Here is a 16,924-nt window from a genome sequence, read left to right on the forward strand (position 1 = left end):
GGGCGAACCTGCAGGATCCGCCGCAGAGGTGAGCTCCAGGCGCCATTAAAGAGAGCCCCGCCCCCAGGAGGAGACCAGCACCAGCACACAGCCCCGGCCGCCCGGTAAGCTTGCGCGAAAGCGGCGCTCGGATTGCAGCTGCCCAGGGCCCTGCGCCTGCGACCTAGGCTTGGGGAGACGGCGGAGGCCCTCCCTGAGTGAGCAGGAACAAGGAGCCCAGGCAGGGGAGCGGGATTCAAAAGGCGCCATTCCGCGCCACTGATCTGGGCTATAGCCGCGTCCTGGAACTGAGGGCTTTGGAACTGAGACCCGGCGGAGGCCCTCCTGAGTGAGCAGGAACAAGGCGCCCAGGCAGGGGAGCAGGATTCAAAAGGCGCCATTCCCGCGCCACTGATCTGGGCTACAGCCCGCGTCCTGGAACTGAGGGCTTTGGAACTGAGACCCGGGCACGAAATTAGGGGCGTGGGTTCCCACGACGGTGGGGCACAAGGCAGACACAGCACCCCAAAGCCATTGAGGTGTACCCTACCATCCCGCTCTGCTCCTGTCCCACGTGGTGGAAAATCAGCTCCCCAAGGGCTCTAGGAGAGATCTCTGGCGCCACCTAGCGACTTGACCCCAGCACAGGCTACTGAAGGAGCTAGTGGCCAGCTGGGGAGTTAGCCCACACCTGGCTCCTTCCGAACAAGTAGTCTGAGCCCACAGGAGAGCGAGCACCCACAGCCGGGGCAGACCAGGCGCGCAGAAGAGTGTGCCTGAGACCAGACACGCAGGGAGTGTGTCCCACATCACCATTTTAGAACAGGGACATTTCTTCAGTAAAGACTACCTGCAGAAGGCTTCCTCAGGAGCCAGAGGTGAGCGGGGGAAGTTCGCCACGCCAGACCCCCTCTGGCCTGCAGTCCAAGCCCAGAGGGGAGCAGGAACCCACCGCCGGGGCAGACCAGGCGCACAGGGGAGTGTGTCCCCACATCGGCATTTTAGAACAGGGACCTTTCTCCAGTAAAGGCTGCTTGAAACTGACAGATGACTCCTGGAAGAACCAGAGGGGAACAGAGAAGCCCACCCAAGATGCCGGCAAGTCCCAACAACACAGTGTCCCAACGCATACGGCAAATTAGAAAACAGACAGTAGGGAGGAGAAGAACCACACGCAACCTAGCACTCTCCAGAGAAAAAGCACACCACAAAAAGAAAGCCAGCCCCCAGATTGCAAAGACAATACTTGGAAGAATTTCTGAGCCTTCCAGAAAGAGAATTTAAAATTGCTGTGATTAAAAAACTGACAGAAGTCATAAAGGAAAACAATGATAAGGGAAAATAATCAACAATCAGAAGAATGCAATGAGTCCCTAGAGAGGGAAACAATGGTCAGAAGAAAGAAATTGAGTCCCTAAAGAGGGAAGTAAAAGAAATGCAGGAGATCAAAGAATTAATGGAAGAACTAAAGAATTCTGGGAAAGCAATGAAAGCAGAATAGATGAAATGGAAGACGAATAAGTAATCTTGAAGACACAGAAATAAAAAGAACCAAAACAGAGAAGGAAGAGAAGTACGAAGGAAAAAGAACGAAGAAAGACTTCGGGAACTATCGGACTCCATGAGGAAAGGAAATATAAGAGTTATAGGAATACCAGAAGGAGAGGAGAGAGATGTAGGAACAGAGAAAATATTCAAAGAGATAATTGAAGAGAACTCCCAAATGTGAAGAAGGAGCTGAAAATTGATATACAAGAAGCAAGAAGAACACCAAACTTCCACGACGAAAGGAAAAATACAGCAAGACACATAATAGTAAAGCTCCCAAGGATCCAGGACAAGGAAAAAATAATGAAGCTGGCAAGAGGGAAGAAACAGATAACATTCAAAGGAAAACCAATCAGGCTGACATCAGACTTCTCCGAAGAAAAACTACGGGCAAGGAGAGAGTGGAGGGACATAGTCAACAGACTCCAAGAAAACAGATGCCAACCAAGAATACTCTATCCCGCAAAGCTCTCCTTCCTCTTTGAAGAAAGAATATGGACCTTCCAGACAAACAGAAACTCCGGAATTTCATTGCAACTAACCCCCACTCCAAAAAATACTACAAGGAGTTCTAAAGCCAGAACCTCAGAGCGACGAATAACAATGAAAGAAGGCCAAAAAAAAAAAAAAGTTATTAAAAGAATAAATAAATAAAATCAAGGAAAAACAACACACAATGGCAAATACAGATGTTAACATATCAATATTAACTCTAAATGTAAATGGACTAAACTCTTCAATAAAAAGACACAGAGTTGCAGCCTGGATTAAGAAACAAAACCCAACCTTTTGCTGTCTCCAGGAAACACATTTAGCTACAAAAGATAAAAATAGGCTCAAAGTTAAAGGATGGAAAACAATCCTACAAGCAAATGGACCAAAAAAGAAAGCAGGAACAGCTATACTTATATCAGATAAAACAGATTTCAAACTCAAAAAGATAAAAAGAGACCCCAATGGTCACATACATTATGATCAAGGGGACAATACTTCAAGAAGAAATAACACTCATTAACAATATACACCAACGAAGGAGCACCAAAATATATCAGACAACTGTTGTCCTCTCTGAAAACAGACATCAGAGAAAACACATACGTAGTGGGAGACTTCAACACACCACTATCAACAATGGATAGATCAACAAGACAAAAAATAAGTAAAGAAACCAAAGCTCTAAATAAAGACCTAGAGCATTTGGGCTTAACAGACATCTATAGAACACTAAACCCCAAAAAAAACGGAGTACACATTTTCTCAAGCGCACCGGATCATTCTCCAGGATCGATCACATACTGGGGCACAAGACAAACATCAACAGATACACCAAGATTGAAATCATATCAACCATCTTTTCTGACCATGAAGGCATCAAACTAGAAATAAACCATAAAAGAAGGCAAGGAACTTTCCTACCTCATGGAGATTAAAACCACACTACTGGAAGACCATTGGACTAAGGAGATCAAAGAAGAAATTAAAAATTTTTTGAATTGAACGACAAGGAGGACACCAATATCCTAAATGTATGGGATGCAGCAAAAGCAGTAATAAGAGGAAAATATATAGCAATAGAAGCTCACATCAGAAACAAGAAAGAACGCAAAGAAACAACCTAATCTCGAAGCTCAAAGATCTAGAAAAAGAACAACAAGAAACCCCAAAACCAGTAGAAGAAAGAAATAATAAAAACCAAAGCAGAAATAAATGAAATTGAAACAAAAAACAATCCAAAAGATCAATGAAACCAAGAGCTGGTTCTTTGAAAAAATAAATAAAATAGACAAACCCCTAGCCAGGCTCACAAAGGAAAAAAGGAGAAAGCACAAATAAACAGGATCATCAATGAAGAGGAGAAATCACAACGGACACAGCAGAAATCAAAAGAATAATCAGTAACTACTATGAACAGTTATATGGAAACAAGTTTAACAATCTAGAGGAGATGGACAAATTCCTACAACTCTACAATCACCCAAAGCTAGATAAAGAAGAAATAGAACACCTAAACAGACCAATTACAATTAGCGAAATTGAAATGGTAATCAAAAACCTCCCCAAAAACAAAAGCCCAGGACCTGATGGATTTACAAATGAATTCTACCAACATTCAGAGACGAATTAGTGCCTATCCTTCACAAACTCTTCCAAAAAATTGAGAAGGAAGGACAATACCAACACGTTCTATGAAGCCAACATTACACTAATACCAAAACCGAACAAGGACAACACAAAAAAGGAAAACTACAGGCCAATCTCCCTAATGAACACTGATGCAAAAATCCTCAATAAAATTTTAGCTATCAGAATCCAACAATGTATCCATAAGATAATTCACCACGACCAAGTTGGATTCATTCCAGGGGCACAAGGATGGTTTAACATCCGAAAATCAATCAACGTTATCCAACACATCAACAAAAGAAATATAAAAACCATATGATAATATCAATAGATGCTGAGAAAGCTTTCGACAAAGTGCAACACCCATTCATGATAAAAGCCCTTGAAGTTCTTGGGATACAGGAACATACCTCAACATCATAAAGGCCATCTATGACAAGCCAACAGCCAGTATCATTCTCAATGGTGAAAAGCTGAAAGCAATTCCATTAAGATCTGGAACAAGACAAGGATGTCCACTCTCACCATTGCTTTTCAATATAATACTGGAAGTCCTAGCCAGGGCAATAAGACAAGAGAAAGACATCCAAGGAATCCAAATAGGAAAAGAAGAAGTCAAACTATCACTATTTGCAGACGATATGATATTATACATAGAGAACCCCAAAAACTCCACAGAAAAGCTAATTCAACTCATCAATCAGTTCAGTAAAGTGGCAGGATACAAAATCAACACGCAAAAGTCAGTAGCCTTCCTATACACAAACAATAAATCTGAAGAAGAAGAAATCGAAAAGACCATCCCTTTTGTTATTGAAACAAAAAAAATCAAATATTTGGGAATAAATCTAACAAAAGAGGTAAAGGACCTATACAAAGAAAACTATAAAACACTGTTAAAAGAAATAGAAGAAGACACAAAGAAATGGAGAGACATCCCTGCTCATGGATTGGAAGAATAAACATTATTAAAATGGCCATCCTTCCAAAAGCAATGTACAGATTCAATGCTATTCCAATCAAAATTTCAATGTCATTCTTCAAAGAAATAGAAAAATTATTGATGAAATTCATATGGAATCACAAAAAACCCCGAATAGCCAAAGCTCTCCTTAAAAAAAAGAAGGGAATGGAGGCATCAGACTCCCAGACTTCAAACTATACTACAAAGCCATAATCATCAAAACTGCATGGTATTGGAACAAGAACAGACATACAGACCAATGGAATCGAATAGAAAATCCAGAAATAAACCCACAGATTTATGGTCAACTAATCTTTGACAAAGGAGCAAAGACTATGCATTGGAGCAAAGAAAGTTTGTTCAATAAATGGTGCTGGAAAACTGGGTCGCTACATGCAAAAGAATGAAGCTTGACCACCACCTCACACCATACACAAAAATCAACTCAAAATGGATTAAAGAACTAGACATAAGACCTGAAACCATAAAATATATAGAAGGAAATATAGGCGAAACACTACGTGATTTGCACATCAAAGACATCTTTACAGACACATCACCCAAAGCAGTGATAGTGAAGGCAAAGATAAACAGCTGGGACTATATCAAATTAAAGAGCTTTGCACAGCAAAAGAGACAATAACAAAAACAAAGAGAAACCCCACCAACTGGGAGAACATTTTTGCACCCAACACTAATGATAAAGGACTGATCACAAAAATCTGCAAAGAGCTGATGAGACTCAACAACAACAAAGAAATAATCCAGTCAAAAAATGGGCAGAAGAGCTTAAAAGAAACTTCTCTGAAGAGGAAATGCAAATGGCCAACAGGCATATGAAAAAATGTTCAACATCACTTGTAATCAGGGAAATGCAAATCAAAACTACCATGAGATACCATCTTACACCAGTGAGAATGGCACATATTAAAAAAACTAGCAACAACAAATGTTGGCGAGGGTGTGGAGAAAAAGGAACTCTTCTGCACTGTTGGTGGGAATGCAAACTGGTCCAACCACTGTGGAAAGCTGTGTGGAGATTTCTGGACCTACTAAACATAGAGCTTCCATATGACCCAGCAATTCCACTCCTAGGTATTTACCCAAAGGACACAGAAACATCAATTCCAAAGAACACCTGCACCCCTATGTTTATAGCAGCACTGTTTACAATAGCTAAGCTTTGGAAACAACCAAATGCCCAAAAATAGATGACTGGATCAAGAAGATGTGGTACATATATACCATGGAATATTACTCAGCATTCAAAAAGATAAACACATGCAATTTGCTGCAACATGGATGACGCTGGAAGGGATCATGCTCAGCGAAATAAGCCAAAAAGAAAAAGAAAAATACCGGATGGTCTCACTCATAGCAGGAATCTAGAAAACTTAAATAATGGACCAGGAAAATGAAAAACTATAAGAAAGTGAAAATCAAAATCAACAAAAAACTATGAACCAGAGACACTTTTAGGGGGCGGGGGCGGGAGGGAGGGATTGGGGTCAGAATGGGGGGCTGCAATTGTATGGGGAATATAACAATAAAATTTATAAAAAAAAAAAAAAAAAAAAAAAAAGATGTAAGACATATGCATCACCCAGAAAAAAAAAAAAAAAATCTTAGTGCTCCCTTCCTACCCTTGCTCTCCACCATAGGTATGCTGTATAGTGTGTGTGTATAATATATATATATATATATATATATAATACACACACATATACACACACATACACATACATATATAATTGGAATCATGCAATAGGTACCCATTTATGTCTACATTTTCTTGCTCAGCACTTATAGTGAGAAGTTATAGTGCATCTAACTAGATGTAGTGAGCTAAAATTAGTAACAGAAAGCAAAATTATAAACTATTAATGAAGAAAATATAGAGGAAATTCTTTTACCAAAATCATTGAGAGAGACATATTTATATTCAAAGGCAATTTCATAGACTTAATCTTCATTAACAAGGAACGGATGACTAAAATATAAGAATATATTACTCATTTCAGGTTATAAATTTTAATGAAAAGTTGACATAATGACATTAATGTAACATAAAGTTGACATGAACTAGAGATCAAAGAAAAGTTAGAAAGAATGCATAAACTCAAATTTGTTTCTTTGAGAGGATAAAATGTATAAAGCAGGCCTCCCTGGTGGCGCAGCGGTTGAGCGCTGGGCTGCGAAGCTGCCTGCAGCCTCTGCAGCGCCCGTTCAATCCCTGGCCACCAGCGAGGGTCCCACATCGTGCGCAGACCTCTCCTGCCGCCCGCTGCTCCCCTCAGCAGTGTACTTCGTCAGTCTGCCTGTTCTGTCCCACACTCTGGCTCTGGTGAATTCTCTCACCCTCTGGCGGTTCTGACTGTAACCAGTGCTTGCATAAATAAATTAATTAAATATATATATATATATATATATATATATAGCAGGCTAAAAATATAATAGAAAGCAAGAACACAGAGCATCAGATATAATATACAAAGGACAATAAAATAATAAAATTATGACAGACAATACCATGTGGAAGTTAATGACAAAAAGTTAAATTAATATGTAATAGAAAGATGCAGTGGGATTTGTTGGGGAGGTGGAGATATAAATGAGACCAGTAGGGAGAGTGCATGAAAATTTGCAGGTGAGTGATGGATATACAGAGGTTTACCTTACTATTTTATTTTCTTTGTATGTGTTTCAATTTTCCATAATAAAAAGTTAAAAAGCAGGCAGGCTCAGCTTAAGTTAATAAAGAATGTTTCACAAATACCAAGTACAAACAAATACATCTAAATGTATGGTCCTAAATCAAAGAACTCAAAGAAAATATAACGATTATCTCATTACAAATATTAGACAGGTCTGCAGGAGAGCTGGCCAGGATCCACACCCACTGTTCTGAGGAAGGAAGGAGAATATAGGATGTAGCTAAGTCCAACATCATCAAAGTAAAACCAGTCTGGGACTTGACTATAATTAGAACAGGTCCCTCTAACATCCAATAACCTTGCACAATTTATACTGGAGTATGTATATGTTACATTGTTACTCTGTTGAACATAAAAATTTCTGCGACATGGCAGTCTTTCTTTGCAAGGTTTCACATTTGGAGAAATAACATCTGTCTTGTTATTAGATTCTATGTACTGTGACACTTTGGTGTTTTGGTGTAAAAACAGGAAACATGAACAATGTAAATCCAGTACTATCTATGTGGCGGGGGGAGAGAGAATACATACAACATATAGTAATTTATACATGAATGTTTTGAAAATACACAAAAGGGTGTAAGGGTAACGGTGAGCTAGAAAGAATTTTTAAGATCATCTTTAAATAGAAGCTCTGGAGGATGGATTGGAATTGAGTAGAGGGAAAAAAAAGATATTATCATTTTATTTTTTAATAGAGGCATGTTATTTATTTATTTATTTATTTGTTTGTTTGTTTTTTTTATACATGCACTGGGTACAGTCAGAAGTGCAGGAGGGTGAGAGAATTCACCAGAGCCAGAGCTTGGAGCAGAGCAAGCAGAAGGACCAAAGTACACTGCTGAGGGGAGCAGCTGGTGGCAGGAGAGGTCTGCGCACGATGTGGGACCCTCCTCCGGTGGCTGGGAGCTGCTGGGGATCGAACCGGTGCCGCAGAGGCTGCAGGCAGCTTCGCAACCCAGCGCTCAACCACTGCGCCACCGGGGAGGCCCCGATATTAGAGTTTTTAAAGGTATTCCTTTAAAATTGGCATGCTAGGGAAACTGAAGATAATGGTTCCAGAACAGCCAAAAGATAGAAGAATAGAGCAGAGAGGAGGTGGAAGTAGGTCAGGAAGGCATCACATTATTATGAAAGTGTGGGCCCACTGCTTTGCAAATAAGGAGGGGTGGGTAAAGGTCTTGGAGGTTGGGGTGCAAGAGCACATCCACATTCTAAGCGAAATTCCAGCAGCAGTATGGACAACAAAGAGAATTAAGTAGACTAGGCAAGAAATGGAGAAAAAACACATTACTTCATTAAATATTTAAATCAGTGATGTAATACTTAGCAATCTTCCCCTAACAAAAACCTCACCTTCCAAAAACCAAGTAGTATAACATGTTGGGATTTGACTGTTTGCATGTAAATTATGGGTTTTATTGAAAATTTCATTGAATGAAAGTGTTAGCTACCTCTTTTCGTCATAGTTTCTGGTTATTAATCATCAAATGATGACTGCTATAAATAGTGTTTCTACATAACCTTACCTTACGCTGTATGGATCCCATTCTCACAGATTTCACATCCACAGACTGGTAAGTCAGCCACAGGCCTGTATTTACATGTTGTATATAACACATTGAGTCTCCATATTTTATTTCTGATGTTCCCATGCCATCAACTTCTTTTCTCACCCCTACATCCAATTTTTCCTAAAAAGACAGAAAAAAATATATAGGCAAGGTTTTTTAATTTTTTTTTTTTTTGCTTTGAAAGAAATTTACCTTGTAACAATATATTCCTTGAAACATTCAGCACTCTTTGGTCCCTGAAATTATAATAGCCAGATACTCTACTTTAGCTTCTACTGAAAATTGAAGAAATTGCAAAACATAAATAACACATTCTTCATTCACTCATGTTAATGGAAAACTGTGTTGGCTACACAAAATTTTATATAGCTTATTGGCAAACTACAGACAAGAAATATTTTAAATGAGAAGTTTAAGCTTCATATTCATTCCAGATTATTCTTTCCATTATTGTTAGTTAAGAATATGAGTAGAGAGGACAAAAAATTCAGTTTTAAATCCAACTTCTTTGAACTTAGGACAAGTTAAACAAACCATTGAAGTCTCAGTTTTCTTGTGTGTGAATAAAGCTAACAAGAAAATCTCCCCCAATATCAGAAAATGAGATGATGTATATAAAGTTTTCAGCACAGAGGACCTGTAATAAAATACTTTGATCATTTTAATTTTTGACCATGAAAATAGTGTTGATAATGATGACAGTTGTTAAGAAGGAAGTAAATGATGATTTAATTTGAACTTACGAAAGTTGAAATTCTATTTCCAACAATGCATTTACAGCTTGGACTACAGAGGTATTCACTCCTAAAAGTCTACTATACTACACTCCCTATGGTTTTTTGAAGCAGATTTTTTTGAAGCAAAAAACAGTTCTCTCAGAGCAACTATTTAGTTTAACTCCTAAATTATTTCAATTCGTCTTCCTACATCATGCTCCCTTTCCATTCTCCCTATCATTCTTAATTTTGATAGTCAGGAACTCACAATACCTTAAAGTTCTGTATCACCCTTAAAATAACAGAGGGAAAAAAAAACTAATTTTTTTTTTTTGGTGGCAGTACATCCTTACTGTGATTTCTTATTTTCCTCCTGGATCTAACTTTCCTTGTCAAATTTTTCTTCTAACCTTTGGTTATGACTTTTGTTTGAAATTTTAATAGTTACATCTTTTTTTGTTTTTACACAAATGTTTTTAAAGATTAGGTTGAAGTAAAATTTATGTGTGTTGTGCAAACAGGAACAATTCAACTAAAATATAATTTGGACAGATTTTTAATGTCTATATTGTACTAATAACAGCACTGATTATGAACACTCCATCAATGAAAAAAATTAAAAGTAAAATGAGTTGAAATTCTTTTTTTTTTTTAATAGAGGCATGTTTTATTTATTTATTTGTTTGTTTGTTTGTTTGTTTGTTTTGTTTATACATGCACTGGGTACAGTCACAAGCACGGGAGGGTGAGAGAATTCACCAGAGCCAGAGCGGGGAGCAGAGCAGGCAGAAGGACCGAAGTACACTGATGAGGGGAGCAGCGGGCGGCAGAAGAGGTCGCCATGTGGGACCCTCCTCCGGCGGCCGGGGAGCAGCCGGGGATCGAACCGGCTCCGCAGAGGCCGTGGCAGCTTCGCAACCCAGCACTCAACTGCTGTGCCACCGGGGAGGCCCAATGAGTTGAAATTCTTAACACAAAAAAGTTAGTCATACTGTCATACTAGAAAGTGAATACAATTCTAAATTGAATTGAATTAACCATGTTGCAAATCACTTAAAACACTAATCTAAGGATTTGCAAAAAAGGAGATAAATTCTGATCTCATTCTATCAAACAAGAAAAACTACTAATCTATTATACCAACCCTATGGATTGGAAAATTAAACTATCAGAAAAAAATGTAACAATGCAGTTATCTACTCAGAATAAAACAATCATCTTCTAACATTCTTCTTTTTTATTTTTCTTTTATCCAAGAAAATTAGTTTGTGGTCTGTTTATAGGATTTGGGATTGTGTTTTAAGAAGTTGCAATTACTAACTATAGAGTTACACTTTGTTTGCTTTTTATTGAAGTAGTTCATATCACTCTCTGGATTAGAAGTTTTAATTGTGAAACTTGATGATGACTGTTTTAGTAATTACTCTGATCCTCAAGTCAAGTAAGAACTGCTAAAGTGACATTAGGGGGAAAAGGTGTCCTTATGAAACAACAAAGGTCAGTCATGTTCTTTCCTTCTTTTATTTCCCTTCATTTCTGGTATTCAGGTTTAGGACAAATTCGGTCAAAATAATCTAGATGCTTTGAACAACCATAAACATAAGCATAACATGAGTAAAGAAAATGATAGTTGGTAGAAGCATCTACTAAAACCCAAAAATTTAGTCTCTGTTACTGGAAATAGAGTACAAGCAAGGAACAGTCTCACTAAAACTCTGCACTTACCTATACTATATTTAAGTTAGTGGTCTCATCATCACTTTGTAGATTTTTTTTTAAATTATTGTTGCAATGGGAATGGTTGAGTAATATAATTGGCTATTCTGCCCATAGAGAACAATCATAGAATTGGGAAAAGATACTTTTCAGAATCTATTTGAAGGTACATTAGAGAGATCCAAAGCAGGGAGAAATTGGAGAATGGATTTATCTCTAAAGATGAACAGCACCCAGGCAATTTAATAAAGTTTCCTTTTGCCTGGGGGTATGCCCTGATCAATCTGCCTATAGCTCAGGCAGAAGAAAGCTGCTGCCTTACTGATTTCAGGTATTAGAAGACAGAGTTTAGGGCTCATAAGAAGCCAGAAAACTAGATGAGTTAGGTCCTGGACCAATGAAGTATTCACAAAATTTGCTTATGGACTAAAATTCCTTTTTTTGACTCAAATTCCTATTGACCACCAAACTGCAAATGCTTAGGCAAGGCCCTGATATATTGGCAGCAGTAGGGGTTGAAATAACTGAGCAGTGATATAAGCATTTGCCCACTACAAAAGAGAGAAACACTGGAACTTCCATCTAGAAACGTTAAAGAACTTCTGCCAAAACAAAACTCAGACTTCAAGGAAAAAAAAATTCAGTATAAGATGTCACTTCTAATATTCAATATACTGTCAAAAATAAATAAATGTGGAGAAACAAAAAATGATCCATACTGTATTTTTTAAATAAAAATGTGACCTCTATTAAAAAAATCAATAGAAATTGATGCAAAGGTGACATTTAAAATCAGCAATCGGGCCTTCCCGGTGGTGCAGCGATTGAGCGCTGGGCTGCGAAGCTGCCTGCAACCTCTGCAGCGCTAGCTCGATCCCTGGCCACTGGTGGCGAGGGTCCCACATGGCACACAGACCTCTCCTGCCATGCCAGTTGCTCCCCTCAGCAGTGTACTTCGGTCCTTCTGCCTGCTCTGCTCCCCGCTCTGGCTCTGGTGAATTCTCTCACCCTCCTGCTCTTCTGACTGTACCCAGTGCTCGTATAAATAAATAAATAAATAAATCTTTAAAAAAAAAAAACTTGACCTTTAAATAAATAAATAAATAAATAAAATCAGCAATCAAGGACTTTAAAGCAACTAATAGAAATATAAAATATGGTCAAGAACAAAGGAAAATATATGAATAATAAGCAGAGAGAAAAATATTAGTTATGAAATATAAAAAAATGAAAACAATAATTGGATTAGCTTAACATCAGACTGGAATTAAGACTAAGAAATTAGTAAATTGAATGATCAGTAGAAATTTTCTAAGCACAACATCTCAAATATAGGCAACTCAAATACAAATATTTTGCCATTAAGTGGAAACTTCTCTCAAAAGATGATACAAAATTAAATCAAAAGCCTCCTGCATTTAATAAAGAAAATGTTGAAATTCTCACTATTACTATAGCATTCATTAACATCCATCATTAAATTTAATAGTCTTATTGTCAATCTTTTAAGAATACTCTTCAGGTCTTGAGAACCATATGCTCAAAGAGAAAACAACTCTTTTTGACACCAACTAGAGTTATTAAGAAGACTTTCCTTTTGCATATTTTCTCTTTTTATTCATGTGCATTCATACCATGCAGTAGTTTAATTATCAGAAAAATGTTGGCACTTTATTAAAATAGCCCTAAACTGCCTTTTTTGCCACTTGACTATCAATTAGTTTTTCAAGGGCAGGAATCATATGTCTGGTTCCTTCACTCCATTGACCTGTGTCCCCTGGACCAGAACAGTGCCTGTAATACACTAGATTCTCAATGAAGGTTTATTAAATTAATGAATATTTGGCAAGAAATCATATAGCCCTTCAGATGCTGCATAGAAAATAAAATTATGGACTACTCCCAATCATGGCATTCAACTAATTTCACTCATTAATGTTGGAAAAAATTGCAAATGAACATCAAAATCATACAGAAGTTAAAACTTCAGCCTGAAAAACATCAAGTGATGCTTTGGCAGTGGGTCTATCAAACTGACTCATTGCAAAGTAAAAACAATTTCTAAACAATTGTGGCCTAATAAAGTTATATGTAGGCATTACATATACCAGACTAAACTCAGTAAGAAATGAAGTGCTGTAGGATGATGTTCAAATAATATGGACCAGGTAGTTCAAAGAGATTCTTCTAGCATTAATTAGAGTATCCTTAAAAGCATTCAAATTATTCTGTCAAATGGCTGATAAGAAGGAAGAGGTCTATGTGTATAGATGGTAGAGTGCTGGTTTTATAGTAGCCAGTTCTCCTTAATACAAAGTGGTTAAAGTTAATATAATTACATGATCAAAAAAAATTTAATTTGCTTCATATGGTACCACAATGTGCCACAGAAGACTTCATTTCTGTGAAAAATGACTCTTGAATTGCTAGAGTCATTAGCCTAGGACTAACAAGCCTGACTAAGTGTAGCCCTTTTGAAGCAGTGCTGCAAATGTATATACAGATCTTGTGTTCCCTGGTGGTCAGAAATCTCATGAGGAGACTCTGTGATGAGTGGTTTGTGAAGAGAAGGGATTTGAAAAATTTCTTGTGCTAGGAGCTTCTTTGAGGGGGTTCTTTAGCAGCAGTGAAACAAGGTAACAGATTTACATACTTTATATACATATTTCATACTGGCTCTGTTTTTGTGAGCATAAGGATAAGCATAAAAACTGAAAGCTTTCTATATCCTCTGTAAAACTATAGTTGGCATTATTTTTTATCATGCTATCAACAAACCTTGACAAAGGGTTACTATAAAAAATAATTTTGAGTTTAATCTTTATTAAACGTAGAATGTATCTCCATTGATAACTTACTATAACTATTTGGAAAAAAAAACACTATGTTTTCCATTTTATTTTTATTTTTTGGATATTTAATCAATCACAGAACAACTATAATATAGGAGAATATATGTGAGCTATATATATATATATTAATAAATTTTTAATTATTTTATTAAAGAGGACTGTAGATTTACTATTTGTGTTCTAATACTGGTCTGGCACCTAATTCATCTAAGCTTCAGTTTCCTTACCTGCTGAATGAAAATAGTAGATTAAAAATGAGATTTAAAATAGTATCTCAAATTCATAGAGTTGAAATTTTTATAGGTGATAAGGTGCTCAGCATATATTTGGCATATAAGTGAACCATTACTCTCATTTTCATTATCTGACTCTCTATGTTATAAAACATTTCAAATACTGTCTCATTCAAGCCTAAAAGTCCCAAATAGAAATAACATACTAAAAAATATGCTTTAAAAATATATTCTATTTTTGCCACTTGCTCCATAATTCTTGTGATCTCATCAGCAATCTTATTTGAGGTTGGCATTCCAACATTTCAATAGCAAAAAGTTTCTATTCATGGTGCATGGGAGAAAGAAAACTGGAGAAAAGCACCCACAGGAATATTTTACTGGCATTTTAAGCTAAAAAATAATTACATCTTGGGGGGAGTAGAATACATATGTGATTGGCAAGATCAACCTTATTATTAAAACTGACATTTCTATATACTTGAAAGCGAAAGTGATGGTAAAAAAAAAAAACCTCTAGAGTAGAGAAAGTGAAGCAAAGGTCTAAGAACACCTACACAAGTCAAACTGAAATCATTATGTAAAATGTTTTCTTTAAAAGGAGACCAAAAATTATTTTAGAATTATATACGTGTATCACAACATATCGCATACCTTTAACTTATACAATGTTATATGTCAATTATATCTCAATGAAGCTGCATGAAAAGTAGAAGACATAGCTATATTATAAGCTACTTTCTACTATATTCAGTTTATTGTGAATAAAGTAATCAACAGTTGTTGATTCTTTTGCTAATCCTCACTATTTGAGAGTTGATTGTTGAGTGTTTATATCAACACCAAAGGAATCTCAATGAGAAGGGAAATTCTCCTTATATTAATAGAAAAAGCCTATAAAGTCATTATTTACAACTGTAGTATGAATGATATTAATGATCTATAGATTTTCAAGAATATATTAATATTCTTCAAGCAAATCTCACACAATTATAGGTAAGGGCAAACCAATATAAATGCTAAAGAGATGATTTCATTTCAGAATTTCTAACACTTACACCTAAGCACAAGATGTTGGTATTTTCATCTGACCTAGAAAAGTTTAATTTTTCATCAATGAAAACTTGATTTGCAAGATATTAATTGTGTCAATCCATAGTCATTTACTAATGACACAGTAAAAGTATATGTGGAATCAAGAAAATATATTACATAAAGAAAAGTCTTTGCCTTTCAAAAATTACACACTCATTATTTTATTTAGAAATAGCATGAAAAATATGGCAAGCATTTTCAACCTCTCTTTGGCACTAAAAAGGAGATGAGGCATCAAATACACCTTGAGTAAATACAATATGTATTTCAAAGACAAGGCCCATAACCAAATGTTGATGATTAACAAGAGTTAAAAAATTTGTTTAGTTATACCATTTTGTCTAAGATATTGGCAATATAAAAAAATATTTTATTTAAAAAATATATAGTTTCACCTTTAAATAGGAACTTTGCTTTTGTTCTGTTTTAGTTGGTTTCATGTTCAATGTTACTTTATTATATAACTGTAGGAGACAACATTTATAATAAATGGGTTTTAATTTCATCAGAATACATCTTGCAGTAAAACACAAGTTTATATTTTGAATATACTTATTGCTTCTTTTTTCCTCAACAAACCTCTATGTATGTATTTATTTTCAGACATGAGGCCTCCCCTAGTGGCGCAGCGGTTGAGCGTTGGGTTGCGAAGCTGCCTGCAGCCTCTGTTCAATCCCCGGCTGCTCCCCGGCCACTGGAGGAGAGTCCCACATGGCGCACAGACCTCTCCTGCCGCCCGCTGCTCCCCTCAGCAGTGTACTTCAGTCCTTCTGCCTGCTCTGCTCCCCGCTCTGGCTCTGGTGAATTCTCTCACCCTTCCGCGCTTCTGACTGTACCCAGTGCTTGTATGTATGTATGTATGTATGTATGTATGTATGTATGCATAAATAAATAAATAAATAAAAATATTTTCAGACATGTATTTCTGTGCCATATATTTTTTCCTGAAAGACCAGTTGGTAATTCAGTAACTTAATTTCAACAAAACTAAGATATCAAATTAACATATGTTAACCCAGAAAGTTTTTTAAGACCTTATAATTAGATTAACTACTTTTCTAGAATCATGGACAACTTCTGTTTAAAACACATTTTCTACCAAACAAAACTAGCTAAAATATTACATGAGAATCATACACTAATGGCTTCTTTCATCTAAGATATCACACACATATATACAGAGTTTTAATTTCAATCACAGTTATACTTCTCTTACAGAATCATTGGATATCTAAAAACTTTTGGAAAATCACAAATTTTCACACCAAAAAAACTATTCCATTCCAAAATAACTGAACCATTCAAAATACAGTAGGAAGAGTACAATGCATTCTAAAAGATAGTTTAGCCAGAAGCATTAATTAAAGATGACAACCATTATTACATGAAAGGCAACCCCCCAAAAGTCA

The 16,924-nt window shown here is 36.7% G+C and overlaps 1 protein-coding gene across 1 annotated transcript in view; it reads right to left on the reverse strand.

Moving 5' to 3' along the window:
- Nucleotides 1–16,924, reverse strand: part of RYR2 (ryanodine receptor 2) — a 697,569-nt gene that overhangs the window by 348,104 nt on the left and 332,541 nt on the right. Inside the window, exon 12 of the mRNA XM_054694896.1 lies at nt 8,859–9,023. Within this exon, the coding sequence (XP_054550871.1) occupies nt 8,859–9,023 (165 nt within the window). The remainder of the gene's footprint in view (nt 1–8,858; nt 9,024–16,924) is intronic.

Source organism: Talpa occidentalis, unplaced genomic scaffold (assembly GCF_014898055.3).
Source record: "Talpa occidentalis isolate TD23 unplaced genomic scaffold, MPIMG_talOcc4v2.1 talOcc4.14, whole genome shotgun sequence".
Taxonomy (NCBI): Eukaryota; Metazoa; Chordata; class Mammalia; order Eulipotyphla; family Talpidae; genus Talpa; species Talpa occidentalis.